At 42.2% G+C, this 18149-nt stretch overlaps 1 protein-coding gene across 9 annotated transcripts in view; it reads right to left on the bottom strand.

The window, feature by feature from the left end:
- The window catches only part of CACNB4 (calcium voltage-gated channel auxiliary subunit beta 4), a 277391-nt gene that overhangs the window by 61075 nt on the left and 198167 nt on the right, over positions 1 to 18149 (bottom strand). The window contains exon 1 of one of the 9 annotated variants that reach the window (XM_084998220.1): positions 10694 to 10838. Within the exon in view, the coding sequence (XP_084854346.1) occupies positions 10694 to 10792 (99 nt within the window). The 5' untranslated portion in view covers positions 10793 to 10838. 9 annotated transcript variants of the gene reach the window in all.

Raw genomic sequence — 18149 nt, 5'->3', positions numbered from 1 at the left:
GCCTGTGTGGCCCTAAAAATTTAAAAAAAAAAAAAAATTCCAGTACAGACTTTCCTGGCAGCCTAGAACAAATAACTCCTGGTTAGAGTTTTATCAGAGTGCCCAGTTTGAACCATGGTTCTAAATTCTAACTCTGTTTGAAAATTTTATGTAAGTTACTAGATCACTCCAAGACAGTCTCCTCATGTATAAAATGAGGATGTTCCCTACTTTGCAGTATTAAATGGAAGAAGACATGACGAACACTTGATTATTGAGCCCTGGCTATCGCACCAGCGTGAGGCGAGACACTTTGCACACCTTATTCCACTGAATCCTTATAGCAGCAGAGAATCTGGGATTCAAACTCAGGTAGTCCAACCAGCAGTTTCAAACCCTACGTTGAGCTGGGCTTCATAATAAAATATGTACTCCAGGACTTGGCACATACTAGGCACACAATAAATAGACATTCTCACTGCTGTTTCCTACTACTAATATTTATACCTTGATTTTAAAAAAGGAACTAAGAGATTCTAATCATTTTTCAACTCACTTGAAATATAGCTGCACAACAGCCCATCTTGAAATGTATCCATCTCTATTGTATTTACTGCACAGAAAACAGTTTTTTCCCAACTGTATTGAGATATGACGACATTTGTTTTGTTTTGTTTTGTTTTGTCTTTTGTCTTTTTAGGGCCGTACCTGTGGCATATGGAGGTTCCCAGGCTAGGGGTGGAATTGGAGCTGTAGCTGTAGCTGCGTTCCAAGCCGAGTCTTCGACCTACACCACAGCTCACAGCAATGATGGATCCTTGATCCACCGAGAGAGACCAGGGATCGAACCTGAAACTTCATGGTTCCTAGATGGATTCGATTCCGCTGTGCCACTATGGGAACTCCCATTATGGACATATTAACACTGTGTACGTTTAAGGTACCCAATGCAATGATTTGATACTTTTATATCCTTTGATTATAGTGTAATCATTTTATGTCCAAGTCCATGTATTTTATTCATTGCTTTGAAAGTACCCTTTACAGAGGAAATGCATTTGCTAATCAAATTATAACCAAATTCCTCTGTGCGAATTTACTGGGGAAAAATCTGGACCTACAAAATAAATACATACAGGGTGACCATTTTATAGATGCATTTATTGCTTTATTGCTTTTATAGATGCATTTATTGCTTTAAAAAGAGCTACCTTGAAATCCTTTAAAACAAGACCATTTCCTCAGAACAAATCTTTGGTCCAAATAAGGTCCACTTGCATAAAATCCAGAGAGAAAGGAAACAATGTTTCTAAAAAATACATGAAAACAGTTTTTTGTTGGTTGGCGGCAATGCTTTGCTGAAACTATGTGGATGTGAGCCCTAGATCATTTTAAGGTGTTAGATGTCTGGAAAGGTGTCTGGACTATAAAGTGTAAAAATGCAGGAAGTCAGGAAGGAGGCACTTGCCCTGTGCTGGGGAAGGCTAATGACTGCAGTTCGCAAGAAAGCAGGCTGCCCACTGGAACAGTGAGTGAAACAGCTAAAATACACAATCTACTGTTGACACGAGGAGATGGTTATTTCCTGAAACTACGTTAATGACTTTTAAAATTCTGGCATTCAGCCACCAGTGCACAGAAGTGACTTGAGGACCCCTGTAAATGAATTCTACTTTGAAATGAGAACAAGATTGTTAAGTATTTCAAAATTACTTCATAAGTTTCACTATTGCCAAATATATAAAAGTATATGATATTCTAAGAATATTAATAAAGCACTATGATATCTATTTTCATAATATCAGTGTTCTATCATTCATCACGGCATTTACTGTCCTCCCTCCAATGACAATTACATTTCTTTGAATACATAAATCACTGTGCTGTCTCTTAAGGTCCCAGGCATAGCAGAGGTCCTGTATCAAGAGCCCAAATTTGGTCCATGACTTGTTCTGCTGGCTTGGCACGGAATAGGTTTCTAATTTTTTTTTAATTTTTTAATTTTGTTTCAATTACTTGATACAAAGTATAGACAGAACGAAAGAGAAAGAAAAAGAACCTAGGTTGTTTACAAAGGCACGGAGAGAAGCAGAGAGCCACAGAGAGGCAAGGGGAGACTGCCTGGGCGGGACTGGGGAAGGGATGGGGTGCTAAGCAGGCTCAGTACGACTGGAGGGTCAGAGGGGGGACTACCCAGAGGTCTGGTTCAACCTTTATGACCAGGAACAGGGAAACTGCAAAAAGGAAATAGTGCTACATGCTAAGAGGACAGAACTGAAGGTATAAAGGTTACTAGCACTGGCCCAAGCTAGCAATTGCAGCCCCATCAGCTTTTCATTTTCCAGAATTCCACTTCAGAAAACGCGCAAAGATCAAGCTACCCAACTTATCAAATGAGTCAGACCTGGGCTGCTAACCCATGTGTCAGAGGCACGGCAGAGGGCAGCCTCTCAAAATTTCCTAAGCAGATGCCATTGCAAGTCACATCTTTGAGTCTCCTCAACCAAAATCAACTAAATAGGGGAAAAAACGGAACCATTTGCCACAAATCTCTCCCTCTATTTTATATATATATATGTGTGTGTGTATATATATGTGCATGTGTGTGTGTGTGTGTATATATATATATATATATATATACACACATTAATATATGTATATTTCAACATAATTTTAAAAGCCACAAAAGGTGTTCCCATTGTGGCGCAGCAGAAATGAATCCGACTAGGAACCATGAGGTTGCAGGTTCGATCCCTGGCCTCGCTCAGTGGGTTAAGGATACAGCATTGCTGTGAGCTGTGGTGTAGGTCGCAAACTCGGCTGGGATCCTGTGTTGCTGTGTCCGTGGTGTAGGCCAGCATCTGTAGCTCCAATTCGACCCCTAGCCCGGGAACCTCCACATGCCATGGGTATGGCCCTGAAAAGTGGAAAGGAAAAAAAAAAAAAAAAAAAAGGCACAAAATAATGCATCCTAGTGAACAGCAAAAGAAACGCATATTTTTCTATTAACATGAGGTCCAGTTTTCCCCACTTTCATTCAATATTGAAAACAGACTCCAGCCTCACACCTTCCAAAAATCTTTTTGAGATACAAACCTTATAAAAACACTGAAAAATCGGTTTACTGTTGTCCTGGGAGAAGGGAAGTGGTTCAGGTCAACAATGGAAGGGCTACTTGTCCTGCCCAGAGAGAGGGAAATGGCCATGGACTTTGGGGCCAGGAACTACTGGGTTTGACATGCTGCTGGTTCTTACTGCCTGTGGCTTTTGGGCAACCTACTTTAGTCTTCTGAGTCTCATTTTCCTTCCCCGTGAAATGAGGATAATGACACATATCTCGTAGAACTTCCCAGTGTTTGATTGGAGATGGAACATCATTTCTTTTACCAGAAAATTCAAGAAATGCCAGCAAATTATATTTGACTCACTAATTAAATTTTTGGCAGCTTTTGACGTTCAATTTTTGGCTGCCCTAGAGTTTTAGGATTTATATTTTTCTTTTTCTTTTTTTTTTTTTTACAGCTTCATTGAGGTATAATTTACATACCATAAAATTCACATGGTTTAAACGTACAATTCAATACATCCTTAATAAATTTATAGAACACAAATCACATGACCATCTAATATTAGAATATTTTACCATTTCAAAAAAACCCATCCACCCACACACACACAAACAAAAAACCCCAAAACCCTTTGCCTATTTGCAGTCACTCTCCAAACCTACCATAAGATCCAGGATCCACTTATCTTGTCCTGTTAAAACTGAAATATGGGGGTTCCTGTTGTGGTTCAGTGGAAATCAATCTGACTAGTATCCATGAGGACGCAGGTTAGATTCCTGGCCTCGCTAAATGGGTTAAAGGACTCATCGTTGCTGTGAACTCTGGTGTAGGTCACAGATGCGGCTTGGATCTGGCGTTGCTGTGGCGGTGGTATAGGCTGGCAGCTGCAGCTCCAATTAGACCCCTAGCCTGGGAACCTCCATATGCCACAGGTGCAGCCCTAAAAAGACAAATAAATAAATAAATAAATAAAACTGAAATATACTTCCCCTTCCTATGAGTAGTTTTAGTATTTAGATACGTCATAAAAAATAGAGGAAGGAGAAGGGAGAGTTTATAAATGTTTGACTTTAAAATGTATTAATACTAGAACAGAACCTGGTTATTGATGGAACTTAGGGGCTTCATGCTCAAAACAGTCCTGAGCTCTCACTTCCTACCCAGCTTCACTGTTCATTCACTGGACACTGACCATCAGTCAGGTTCTGTACTGGCAACAATTTGAGAGGAGAGCTGATTAACTTTCCTCATCTGCAACATAGCTAACCCTTTAGGGTTATTTTAGAGAATTGCTAAGATACCATAGTACAACATGGTACAACATAGTACCATTGTACATCCAGTGTACAAGCATCATAATAGCACAAACAAAACCAGTGCTGTCCAAGAGAACTTTCTGCTGTGATGGATACTCTCTGTATGGGCGTTGCCCAGTATGGTAGCCACTAGCCATGGATAGTTACAGACCGTTTGAAATGCACCAAGCAACACCAAAAAAATGAATTTTTAATTTAATTTTTATTTTATTTTATTTATTTATTTGTTTTGCTTCTTAGGACCACACCTGTGGCATATGGAAGTTCCCAGGCTGGGGGTCTAATTGGAGCTGCAGCTGCTGGCCCACACCACAGCCATAGCAACCTGCACCACAGCTCATGGCAATGCCAGATCCTTAACCCACTCAGAGAGACCAGGGATTGAACCTGTGTCCTCATGGATACTAGTTGGGTTTGATGCCACTGAGCCATCATGGGAACTCCCTTAATTTAATTTTTAAATGTTTAAAGTTTTATTTCACTTTAATTAATTTAGATACACACATGGAAGCAGTGGCTACCGTACCGGGCTGTGCAGTAGTAGATACTCCATGTGTCAGTTTCCCTTCCAGATCAGAAAAAGGAATGTTAAAGTTGATGTAAATTTGGTATTTTAAAAGTTGTGTTATGTGGACTAAGTGATAGAGGAATGTCCAGAGACACCCATCACTCCCAGTGGATTTGAGCTTGTTTCTTTACACTGAGCTGGCGAGGACTTAGTGATGTACTTTTCCATGCTGCAGATGGAACTGAGCTCTTTCTTGATTACTTTCCCAGACTTCCCAGGGTGGATGGGTAAAGAAACCCCTGGCCAGGCTACCCAGGGAAAAAGATCTCTTAGCCACATTTGTCTTTATAGAACGGCCCCTCACTTTCTTGCAGATGCTTTCTTCTCCTCCACCTCCTTCACCAAACATGCCCAGAGCTCTTTGAGAGGGCACCTACCCAGCCTGGGGTCGGGGGGGGTCCGGGCTGTGTTTCCAAGTAGATAGGCCTGGGCAATGTCTGCCGCATAGCAGAACCCTAACTCTGTTGAAAGAGAGACATTCTTGCTCCCATCAAAACCTATCTATTCTTTGCTCCATGATTTCAAGTTCTCCTAGGGTGGTTGGTTAGTTGACCAAGATTAATGCTAACCGGGTGTGATGTTAATTATTAGCAGCCCATAACAGGAGGTTTCTTGTTTGTTTTTGTTTTTTTAGAATTATGCTTTTCACTGCTCTAATCCAGAGCACTGGATAATGTGTACACTACCAGCACTTTGGCAGGACAAAGAATTTTTGAAATTATGCCTTAGGATTTTTAAAATTATGCCTTACTTTGCTCTAAGGTGCCTTGCACCATTTCTTGTAAATGGGAAGTCTTCAAATATGTTGGTTGAAAGAATAGGGCAAGCTCTGCAGCCCACTTTTTTTGTACAGAAGACCAGCAATTAATTTGACTAAGCTTTGATTTTAGGTTTCAAAGAGCAGTCAAGGCCAGCAAAGGAGTAGGTTCAGAAAAGGACATAAAGGGAAAGGTTAGATAATGACTGCTTACTCATCCCTTACTTTATGTGAGTCACTAACTTCTGGACTTTGTATTATCACATCAACCCTATGAAGTAGGTTATGACTATCCCCATTTTACAGATGAGGCATCTGAGGCTGACAGGCAGTACGAGCTTCCTTTCCTGCCACTATCATAGGGTACTATGCAGGGGGCAGGAGCATGGCTAGAATCTTTTTTAAATTTCCTCTACAAAATCTGAGGCAAAAACTTACATTAAAATGCCAAACATTTAAGTTACCTTTGGTAAAAGAAAAACAATATGCTGTAATATTTTGATAACATAGATGGTACATCAAAATCACACTAATTTGGAACAAATGGGGGCAGGTAAAGAAATGATATTCTTAGATCATGGAAAATGAATTGTGGGCTGCTTTTCAAAAGATATGTTTGCTATATCTAACTTCATAGGCTATCTCTAGATTATCAAGGTTTTGGTTTTATGGATTTCTTTGAGCTTCTGCTTCAATGACAGGATTTTCACTCAGCGTTTTAGTTATTGGTAGGAGATTTTAAGGTCCTTTTGAGTTTTCTTAAGCTCCAATTGTGTTTATACTATTTATTTACAGAGTATTTCTTATAACTAAATTATAATTTTATATATATAGTTAAAAAGGAAGTACCGGCTTTGTCTGAATTATCTGATTAGTGGAGTTTAAATTAATGGGTTAATTATAGCTGTTTTTATGTAACTTCTTTAAAAAGAAGTAATATTTGTTTAAAAAATTCACCCAACCATATCCTTATTATGTTGACTAGCATGGCAACTTCTGTAATTGCCTGATTTCAGATAGGTATTTCTTTTCTTTCTTCTCCTTTTTTTTTTTTTTTTGCATTTTTTTCTTTGACGTCTATTGAGATACAACTGACATACAGCACTGTTAAATTTAAGGCGTAGAGCATAATGATTTGACTTACATACATTACAAAATGATAGGTATTTCTTTTGATTGCTAATCCAAGGAGACTCATCAATGGAGATACAAAAAAGAGCAGAAAAATTTCAATAGGCCTCATAAGAGAGGTGACAAAAGGCCCGGATAGAGATGGGAAGGCAATCTGTATCAGCCATGGCCATTTAGAGGCTTGTGCAAAAGGAGAAGCAGTAATGTGGGCTAATGGCAGATTTTCAAATTAAATCAATGGCGATGACGGTAACAGGGAGGAGATTCCTCTTATCTTGGGTCACTGTGAGAATTGCATTTTCGTATGGTTCAACCTAATACAATGGGAAAGAGCAAAAGACAAAGACTGCTTTATGTGGATGCTATCTGGCCAAAAACCACTTTGATAATTAGTGCATAATATTGCATAAGGATGGAAGAAATGCTACATCCATGAACACCATAAGTAATAAATCCAAACTCTCTGTGAGACTAAAGAGCAACAGAAGTTGAGAAAAATCATGATCATTTTTTGCATCCCCACAAGAATGTGATTTTAATGGTCAGGGAGACCAGATTAAGGGAGCTCACTCTCCTCTGGGAAAGGGAACATGCTGGGAGAAGGTGGCCTCAAGCAATCAAGCTTCACTTTGTACACATCATAGGACAGCACCATGGGATGCTGTGCTGAGCAGCCATCCCAGGAACCAGCCCTGCTGGTCAGAACTGAGAGCTTCTGACCAACCTCCGTGACAAGGATGGGAGCCTGGGAGGCTACATCTGGTGGATCCCAGCACTAGCCCCTGAAAGTAGTAGCCACAGCACAAGGTCCTCCTTCAAGGGCTGCAGCTCAAGCTGCACTAATCCAATTTTAGCAGAGAAATTCAAAAGGAAATGACAGAATTTACTCAGAAAATCCTGAATCTGCTGCTGGGAGCTGCAGAGCTGCATAATGATGAGGCAGATAACAGTTTCTCCTAAGCATGGACTTCTATGACTGTTCTGGAAAAGTGATTGAGAAGGGCTTCCTTCTCACCTTCCCCCAGAGTAGCCCACAAAATGCTATTTTTGTCTTGGGGTCTATCTTCCTGAGAGTCATATTAGAGACCTGATAATAGTAAACATGGAAAAGGAAATATGTTTCTCCTAAAAGTAGCTCCAGGCAAGCATTTGCATCTTAAAAACAATTTTTTAAAAAGATTTTTCTGTCTGGCATAGAAAGGGAAGCACAATATAGGTTGGATTAAAAGATAGTAGAGAAAGGATTAGAACTGCTCCCGTGTCATTTCTGTAGCCTCAGAAACTGATGAAAAATTAATTCTTTGGAAATATTTTGTATTCATAACATTTCTCATTAAAGGGATGTGTGTTGACTGATGAAAGAATCCAGGTGTATCATCAAGAGCAGAAATACCTCCCCAGAGACAGCTGCAGATAGAACGGAAGTCAGAGTGAAGCATCTACTATGCTTTAGGCGGAGATCCTGTCTTCTCAGCTTTTGCTGTCCTCGAAGCCTCCAGCACCAAACTTTGCACCTCAGAGGAGCTCAGAATGATTTGCTGAATGAAAAAGTGAACGAGGAGGTTTCAGCGGAAGGGAGAGAAATGTAAATGGAGTGCCCAGAGCTCTCTCAAAGGGAGGGCATATTTCTAGCCCCTAGAGGTTCCTGGAAATGACATCAGAAAGAAGAGTGAATATCTCCAAAGTTAATTTGACAAAATGATGTGAAAGTTGATTTGGAAAAGTTAATATTCAAAAAATCTCTGAGAAAAAATGTTTAAAAAAGAATAAAGAAGGAGAATTAACCTTTTAAATAGATAATAAAACATTATAAAACTATAGGAGTTCCCTTTGTGGCGAAGTGGAAACAAACCTGACTAGGAACCATGAGATTGCTAGTTCGTTCCCTGGCCTTGCTCAGTGGGTTAAGGATCCGGCATTGCCATGAGCTGTGGTGTAGGTCACAGATGTGGCTCAGATCCCGTGTTGCTGTGGCTGTGGTGTAGGCCAGCAGCTACAGCTCCGATTTGACCCCTTGCCTGGGAACCTCCATATGCTGCAGGAGCGGCCCTAGAAAAAGGCAAAAAAAAAAAAAAAAAAAAAAGATAAAAAAGATCTATAGGAGTTCCCGTCGTGGCGCAGTGGTTAACAAATCCGACTAAGAACCATGAGATTGCTAGTTCGATCCCTGGCCTTGCTCAGTGGGTTAAGGATCCGGCATTGCCATGAGCTGTGGTGTAGGTCTCAGATGCAGCTTGGATTCCATGTTGTCGTGTCTGTGGTGTAAGCCAGCAGCTGTAGCTCTGACTGGACCCCTAGCCTGGGAACTTCCATATGCCCCTGGTATAGCCCTAAAAAGCAAAATAAATAAACAACAAAAAATATTCACTGAAATATTATAATTGTACAGCAGGACCCTACAAGGCTGTCCCAGGACAGACCCCTCCCCCATATCCTCTGCTAGATACACACATTTCCAGAGTTGCTTTACAGATGTGAAAACCCCCACCAAAGAGAAGATATTAACTACTTGATGACGCTGAGCACTTAGCCCCCAGGCCTACTGGTGCCTAAGGAATGATAATGTTAACCCCTGTGACCCCGCTGTTACCTCACCATCAACCAATCAGAACTGTGCATGAGGCATCAGACTCTAGGAAGCCCCTCTCTCCCCTGGCCTTTAAAGATGCTTTGCTGAAACAAAACCTATCAGGGAGTTTGGGCTTCCTGAGCTCTAGCTGTCCTGAACTCCTTGTTTGGCGCCCTGCAATAAATGCTGCACTTTCCTTCACCACAACCCAGTGTCAGTAGACTGGCTTTACTGTGCATGAGTGGATCCAAGTTTGGTTCAGTAACAATATTTTGTATATGACAGCAACAAAGTCAGAAAGAATCTAAATGTTATTCATAGAAGGCATATTTTTTTAAAAGTATGGTGCATTCCCAAAATAGAACAGTATGTAGACATTAAAAAGCAAGACACAGACTTCTAAGTAATTATATGTGGAAAACAAGTCACAAGATCAAATTGTAAAATAATCTAGCATATTGTTTTAAAACTGTTAAAATAATGTTGAGAGTCTATTATGTGTTAATATACCATATATACTAGAGGAGGAAAACAAACATACTTTGTCTTACTTATTTGGTTCACTTTATACCTGTCCGTACAGTTTGAATTTTTATCTTGAAAAATTAAAAAAAGCTAATATTGTATATATAGATCTTCACATTTTTATATATAACATAAATACATATGTACTTTCATTTTACAAATTTACATAGCTTCAAATTACCTGCTTTAACCTCAAATGATGATTTTGATAGGCAACATTAAATATTAATAATCATTATAATATCAAACCCAATAATAACCATTATTATTTTTTGAGCACTTACTGCGTCCCATGGTTCGTGTTCATTGTGGTCTTTGGAAAACAATAGTCCCTCTGAAAGGGCTGGGGACCCAACAAAGACTAGGTTGGTGCGAGTTTCTCTCTTTGGTCACCAATCTCCTACGTTTGTGAAGCTTGTAGGTCTTAAGTTAAAAACAAGATGATGTAACTTAGGGTAGTAGTTTAAATTTAGGTAAAAGTGCTCGTTCTGAATGATAAAACAGTGTCTGATTTGAGGGTATGTGAGAAGTGAGGTGGGTCCCTTGTGCACACTCAGAATGCTTGCTGCTCTGTGTAAGAGCCTTGCTCACTCCTAGTCACCTCCACAGAAGAAGGAATCCTTCAGCGTCTTAATGTCACAGGCCTTGTCCAGGCTGATCTAGTCCTTACACACTTGCTATCCTGCCTTTGCTCTCTGGGGCCTTGACAGCGACTACACAGTGCCCAGCCTTCCCCATCAACTTCCTCTGGAGAGGGAGTGGCAAGAGTCATGAGCCTACCTGGGGTAGTGCCCTTCCTCCCCAGTGCGTTCGGCAGTGGGGGGTGAAAACAAGGCTTCTTTTTCGACTCCCATCTGATACTTCTGTGGTAGAGCTCATTAGGTTAGAGGAAATTCTCCATTCAACCTTTGAAACTAGGAAATGAGGCTTCAATCAGAATAGAACAGCACTTTATGGATGTTATCTAATGAGTCACCGTAAAAACGTGAAGACGTGGAGCTCATTTCCCACACTGAAGTAGCCAAGATTCCAAATAAACCAATAATATGCCCAAGGTCATGCAGTTAGTGAAGTGTGGTGACCTCTGATCTGACTGACTCAAAAGCCCTTCCTGATAGCTCCTAACACCCCAGCAGAGGTGTTGGTAGGAACTGCTGGATAAGCAGATCACCAAGGCTTGAGGCTTAAAAAAAGCAGAATCTCCCTCTCTGCTTTTAGAAAGAACTGACAATTACTGAGCATGCTATGTTCTCCCCAGCACACAACTTTGATTTCTTTCCAAAGCTCTTCTGAGCCCTCACAGAGAGGTCAAACTGCATGCCCTGTCACCCAACCATCAGCTGACAAAGCCAAGACTTGTATTTCAGGTCAGAGCATCTCTTGAATGATCTCTGAGAGTCTTCTAAGGTCTGTTCTCAAAGATATCTCCATAGTTCCAGGAATTAGGTCTTCAAGCACTTGGTAATGGAGTATTCATTTGAATTGACATCAAAATACAAACAATCAACTATTTCTAAGGACTATCAAACTTGCAGAATTTTTTCTCCCCTTCCTTCAGGCCTCTCTGTTAGCTAATTATACACACAAAGTGGTCAAAGAGGAAATCCATACCTGCTCTTTTTTTCTTATTTTTCTTCTTTTTATGGCCACACCTACAGCAAATGGAAGTTCCTGGGCTAGGGGTTGGATCAAAGCTGCAGCTGCCAGCCTGCACCAGAGCCATGGAAACACGGGGTGCCAGCTGCATCTGAGATCTACACTGCAGCTTGCAGCAATGCTGGATCCTTAACCCACCCACTGAACCAGCATCCTCACAAACACTATAGGTTCCTAACCTGCTGAGCCACAACAGGAACTCTCTGTTCTTTTTTTCTGTTGGAAAATTTTAGACTAAACCAAAAAAAAAAAAAAAAAGCTGAGATAAAAATTATTGATTAGAATGTTAGAATGAGTCTGGGAGGGGTGCTATGGTTTAATTTATTCGAATCACCTTTATTTTTTCATTAGGAAACATAAGGAGAGGCAGTGATTATTCATATGAGAGCTAGATAAAAGACGCAGTTAAGAGTTGGGCTTTGATACTAGACTTAGGTTGGAATCCTAAGAGCCATTTATTAGATGTTTGCTTTTGGATGAGATACTTAATCTTTCTACACTCAGTCTCCTTTCTGAAGAGGAGCATTTTAACTTAGCTCACGGAACTGCTGTGAAGATTATGCACTCAGGACAGTGTTATTTAGCAATCAAAACTATTATGAGGTACCACCTTACACCAGCCAGAAGGGCCATCATCAAAAAGTCTACAAATAATAAATTCTGGAGAGGGTATATAGAAAAAGGAGCCCTCTTACACTGCTGGTGGGAAATAAATTGGTGCAACCACTATGGGAAACAGTATGGAGATTTCTCAAAAAACTAAAAATAGAATTACCATTTGATCCAGCAATCCCACTCCTGGGCCATTTATCCAGAGAAAACCATGACTCAAAAAAGACACACGTACCCCGATGTTCATTGCAGCACTATATACAATAGTCAAGGCATGGAAGAAACCTAAATGTCCATCCACAGAGGAGTGGATCAAGAAGATGTGGTACATATACACAATGGAATATTACTCAGCCATAAAAGGAAAGAAATAACGGTGTTTGTAGCAACATGGATGGACCTAGAAATTATCATACTAAGTGAAGGTAGTCAAACAGTGACACACAAACATCATATGCTATCACTTATATGTGGACTCTATAAAAAAAGATATAATGAACGTATTTGCAGAAAAGAAACTGACTCACAGACTTGGAAAAACTTACGGTTACCAAAGGAGACAGGTTGGTGGGGGAGGGATGGGCTGGGGGTTTGGGATACAAATGCTGTAAAATTGGGTTGTGATGATGGTTGTACAACTGTAAATATAATAAAATTCATTGAAAAAAAAAAGAATACTGCAAGTTCTCAGCAGAGGAATCACTCATGCTGATTAACAAGTACACTTCTGGTGATGGATTTATCATGGCCCTTTTTTTCTTGGGTGAGACCAAATTTGCTATTTTTAACTTCTCTCTGAAAAAAAAAAAATGGAAAGCGATGTAAAGCCTAAATTAGTCAACATGGGGAAGAATTAAATGCTCTATAAGAACTTTGATTGGGACAGTTAAAGGTATTGGCTAAAATGAGATTTAGGAATCAGGTTGGCTTTATTCCTCCATAATTTTTTAGCCTGCAAAAGCTGTGTCGACTCAGGAAGCAGGCCCTCTTTGGGAATAACCTGAAGACGCTCAGGTTTGGGTTTTGGTCAGAGAGCAGCATGAAGAGCACTGCTGGGGATAATGTCCTTGACCCACTGTCCACTCTGAACTGCGTGGCAGCTCTACGTGATGTGCCTGCTAGCCAAGACCTATGTGGTAGCCCTTCTCTCTGAGACTCCAGCACCTGCACTAGGGTGGCCAGGGCTAGGGGCAGTCACCAGTCACTGAGCATAGGCCTGTCCTCTACTAACACATCCATAGCCCAGGTTGCAGGGTCTACCCTATCACAAAACAAGCCAATCCATCAGAAACCTTTAGAATCCTAAATAGACAAGACACTCTTTTCCCTTCCAAAAGCAGAATGTGATCTCTCTGGTCACAAGAAGACACCCTATTGTCCTTTCAATGAGGAAAACAAGGCAGCAGTTGCTTTACTTGCCTATATTTTGTTTTTCTTAAAACCTGTTTTCTCACTCTTTTTGCCTCCTTGAAAAACATGCTTAGAACGTGAAAACATTCCCATTTTAAAGCTCTGGAGAATTTAAAAACAAGCCTTTGATTATCACTTTTACTCTGTATCTTGATAAAATTGATGAACCATATACATATAGAATCCAAATGGATGGAGTTGAAAAAACAAATATTTGGGCACCATAGTCTTTTTTAACCTCCACTGTTAGGTGCTGGAATGGAGCAAGACCCTGTGAGGCCCTCCTGGGTACAAAGGCCTTTTCGTGTCCCCATTTCTAATTCATAAGTAAAAGGGTTCAGCCTCCTAGACCTTCCCTGAGATCTGAAGGGCAGATTCAAACAGTTGCTAATTAGGGAATGCAGTCACTAGGGAGGGAAGGAAGTACTAGTGAGGAAGGCAGTACTAGGGAGGAAGGCAGTACTAGGGAGGAAGGCAGTACTAGGGAGGAAGGCAGTACTAGGGAGGAAGGCAGTACTAGTGAGGAAAGGCAGTACTAGTGAGGAAGGCAGTACTAGTGAGGAAGGCAGTACTAGTGAGGGAAGGCAGTACTAGGGAGGAAGGCAGTACTAGTGAGGGAAGGCAGTACTAGTGAGGAAGGCAGTACTAGTGAGGAAGGCAGTACTAGTGAGGAAGGCAGTACTAGTGAGGAAGGCAATACTAGTGAGGGAAGGCAGTACTAGTGAGGAAGGCAGTACTAGTGAGGAAGGCAGTACTAGTGAGGAAGGCAGTACTAGTGAGGAAGGCAGTACTAGTGAGGAAGGCAGTACTAGGGAGGAAGGCAGTACTAGGGAGGAAGGCAGTACTAGTGAGGAAGGCAGTACTAGTGAGGAAGGCAGTACTAGGGAGGAAGGCAGTACTAGGGAGGAAGGCAGTACTAGTGAGGAAAGCAGTACTAGTGAGGAAGGCAGTACTAGTGAGGAAGGCAGTACTAGTGAGGAAGGCAGTACTAGTGAGGAAGGCAGTACTAGGGAGGAAGGCAATACTAGTGAGGGAAGGCAGTACTGGTGAGGAAGGCAGTACTAGGGAGGAAGGCAGTACTAGTGAGGGAAGGCAGTACTAGTGAGGAAGGCAGTACTAGTGAGGAAGGCAGTACTAGTGAGGAAGGCAGTACTAGTGAGGGAAGGCAATACTAGTGAGGGAAGGCAGTACTGGTGAGGAAGGCAGTACTAGGGAGGAAGGCAGTACTAGTGAGGGAAGGCAGTACTAGTGAGGAAGGCAGTACTAGGGAGGAAGGCAGTACTAGTGAGGGAAGGCAGTACTAGTGAGGAAGGCAGTACTAGTGAGGAAGGTAGTACTAGTGAGGGAAGGCAATACTAGTGAGGGAAGGCAGTACTGGTGAGGAAGGCAGTACTAGGGAGGAAGGCAGTACTAGTGAGGGAAGGCAGTACTAGTGAGGAAGGCAGTACTAGGGAGGAAGGCAGTACTAGTGAGGGAAGGCAGTACTAGTGAGGAAGGCAGTACTAGTGAGGAAGGCAGTACTAGTGAGGAAGGCAGTACTAGGGAGGAAGGCAGTACTAGGGAGGGAAGGCAGTGCTAGGGAGGAAGGCAGTTTCTAGTGAGGGAACGCAGTTAACAGTGAGGGAAAGCAGAAATAAAGGAGAGGCCTCTGGAACCAGTGATGGGCAGAGTCCTGCTTCCTCCTGAAGGGACATACGTAACAACCTCATGCACATCTCTGAGATCTTCACCCGGAACAAAGGCCCCCCCCAGGGGAAGGTGTAACTTCAGGCTGAGTATAGTCTGTTGCCCCCAGACTGGCTCGAACCAAAAGACTGGTGACTGAGATTCCTGAAACACCACCTCGCAGCCCTCCCCCCACATTCCCCTATAAAAACTCTTCCTCGTAAACGGTCATGGAATTCGGGCTTCTTGAGCATGAGCTGCTTGTTCTCCTTGCACGGCCCTTGCAGTAAACTGTTCTCTGCTCCAAATTCCAATGTTGCGGTTTGTTTGGCCTCACTGTGGGTCAGGCACGTGAGCGTGGGTCTGACAACAGTGTGATGGTTAGAGAGCAAAACCCAGTCCAGGGAAGGCAAGAGGTTGGGGAGAGAAGTTGGATGCTCATATCAAAACCGAAGACAGGACGCTCATTCCGAGGGAGTGCTTTTCCCTCACTGGTCACGTCCTGAAAGCTCTTCTCCTTCCCCCAGTGTTTCCAGGATAGAAGACTCCTTCCAGGCTGCCACAGTGAAGCTCCAAGAGGCCCACAGGGCAGAAGAGGCCAACCCCGAGAACCAAAGGCTACACTGGGCAGGGTGACAGGGAGGAGAGAGGAGCTTCCACCCTCCCAGTGCTGCACGCATCTATGCACTGGGCAGTAGGAACTGGGCAGACGCTGAGAGGTTCAGCTCAGGGAGACGAAGGACTTTAAGGGAGAATCCCAGCAAATGCACACACAACGCCAAGAGTTCTCTGCCAAAAAGCAGGCAGAGAATAAAAAGGCTTTGGATAAGGAAAGAACATTCCAGAGGAGGTGGCTTGAGAGACAGAAGAGTACTGGGCCAGTGCTGCACGAGGGCCCTGGAAAGAAGGAGACCAGGGGCATTTTCCTTACACTCCCCAGGGGGTGGGCACTGCCAAACACAGACACAGGGATTCCCCAGCCCTGCAGAGGCTGTGTGGCCTCTTGCACGCATAGTAGTGAAATTATGCCTACCTGCTTGGGTCTAACCCCACAGTTTAGTTTTAGTTATTCATACTAAGCAGTTTATTGTCTTTATTAAGTCCCAAATAAAAGAATTCCTTCAGAAGTTTCTGTTATGGCTCTGCAGTAATGAACCCAACTAGTGTCCCTGAGGATGCAGGTTCCATCCTTGGCCTTGCTCAGTGGGTCGGGGACCTGGCATTTCCGTGAGTGTGGTGTAGGTCAGAGACATGGCTTGGATCCCGCATTGCTGTGGCTGTGGTGTAGGTCAGCAGCTGTAGCTCCAATTCAACCCCTAGCCTGGGAACCTCCTTATGCCACAGGTACGTGGCATAAGCAAAAAAAAAAAGAATTCCTTCAAGTGTTTATATATATATATAGTATATAGTATTTATATGTGTATATATGCATTTTATCTTCTGTTCAGCAGAAGATACTATATATATACTATAGGATATATATAGTATTTATATATGTGTATATAAGCATTTTATCTTCTATTCAGCAGAGACAGGAGAAACAAAATCAGAGCTGATAAGTGAGAAAATGTAGTAAAGGTGGGAAAGTTTTAAAATATGTCCTTTAACAAATCCAATAAAGCCTCATTATTAAATTCATATTTTGTGAAAACATTACCAACTCAAGCTGTACAGATATGGTATATATTCACATACATGTACACACACACACACACACACACTCTTTGGACCAGGAGAATCTAACTGATAACTGTTCCCAGGGTCCAGGGATACCGAGAGGACAGAGCAGGTAAGCAGTCCCCTGATAGGGACAGAGTAGGATAGTTACACAGGTAGTTGTAGAAGTCCCTGTAGGGGACCATAGGTAGAGAGGGAAACCTAGGGAACTCTGGGAGAACGCTTTAAGTTAATAATTGCTCAAGAAAGCCATCAGAACATCTGTGGAAGAAAGCAGGCTTGCCTAACTCTAAAACCATAAATGAAAGCATGAGCTATGCCTCAGGTCATCAAGCGAAAGATAAAATGAGGCCTGCACTCAAGTTCAGCAGGATAATGATCCTTAGGGCCAAGGAGAGGAGTTTAAAGGAAAGATGACATTCTAAAGTAGAAGCCCTCATTATGTGAAAACCTGGGACGCTTCAACATATTTTAGCGTATGTTACCCCTCTTCTGCTGATTTGAATGGGCACCAAGACAGTCCCAGTTTGACCTCATTGGGTCAGATGTGCTTACCTGATATGAAGGAGGAGCTAGTGATGTAAGACTGACCTCTACTTGAAGAATGAGGAAGAGCTGGTCTTTTCCCACCCCCACTCCCCTTGGATTGTAAAAATACAGCCCACCTATCCTCGGGGCAGAGCCTCCTCTGACTGCTTGTATCTCTCACAAGCCTCCTATCTTATTTTTATTATTTATTTATTTGTTTGTTTGTTTGTTTATTTATTGTCTTTTTGCCTTTTCTAGGCCGCTGCCGCGGCATATGGAGGTTCCCAGGCTAGGAGTCCAATCGGAGCTGCGACCTACACCACAGCTCACGGCAATGCTGGACCCTTACCCCACTGAGCAAGGGCAGGGATCGAACCCGCAACTTTATGGCTCCTAGTTGGATTCATTAACCACTGTGCCACGACGGGAACTCCACAAACCTCCTATCTTAATAAATGTATTTCTTGCCTATCACTTTGTCTCTTGCTGAATTCCTTCTGTGCTGAGACACTCAAAACCTGAGCCTCAGTAAGTTCAGACACTATGTGAGTGATTCTAATTTAAAAAATACATGGGTTCAAGTGCCAATCTGAGTTTTGGCTGGGTTCAAGTCAAAGGTGTTCTGGATTCACCTCCACACACCAACCTCAAACATATGTGCCTAATAACGAATGCTAGTTCACGTCTG

This window comes from Sus scrofa, chromosome 15 (assembly GCF_054392235.1).
Source record: "Sus scrofa isolate SSC_HxYL_T2T_F1_AM1 chromosome 15, Sscrofa_HxYL_maternal_Yorkshire_Landrace_v2.0, whole genome shotgun sequence".
In the NCBI taxonomy this organism is placed as follows: domain Eukaryota; kingdom Metazoa; phylum Chordata; class Mammalia; order Artiodactyla; family Suidae; genus Sus; species Sus scrofa.
This window is presented reverse-complemented; position numbering and strand designations above follow the sequence as displayed.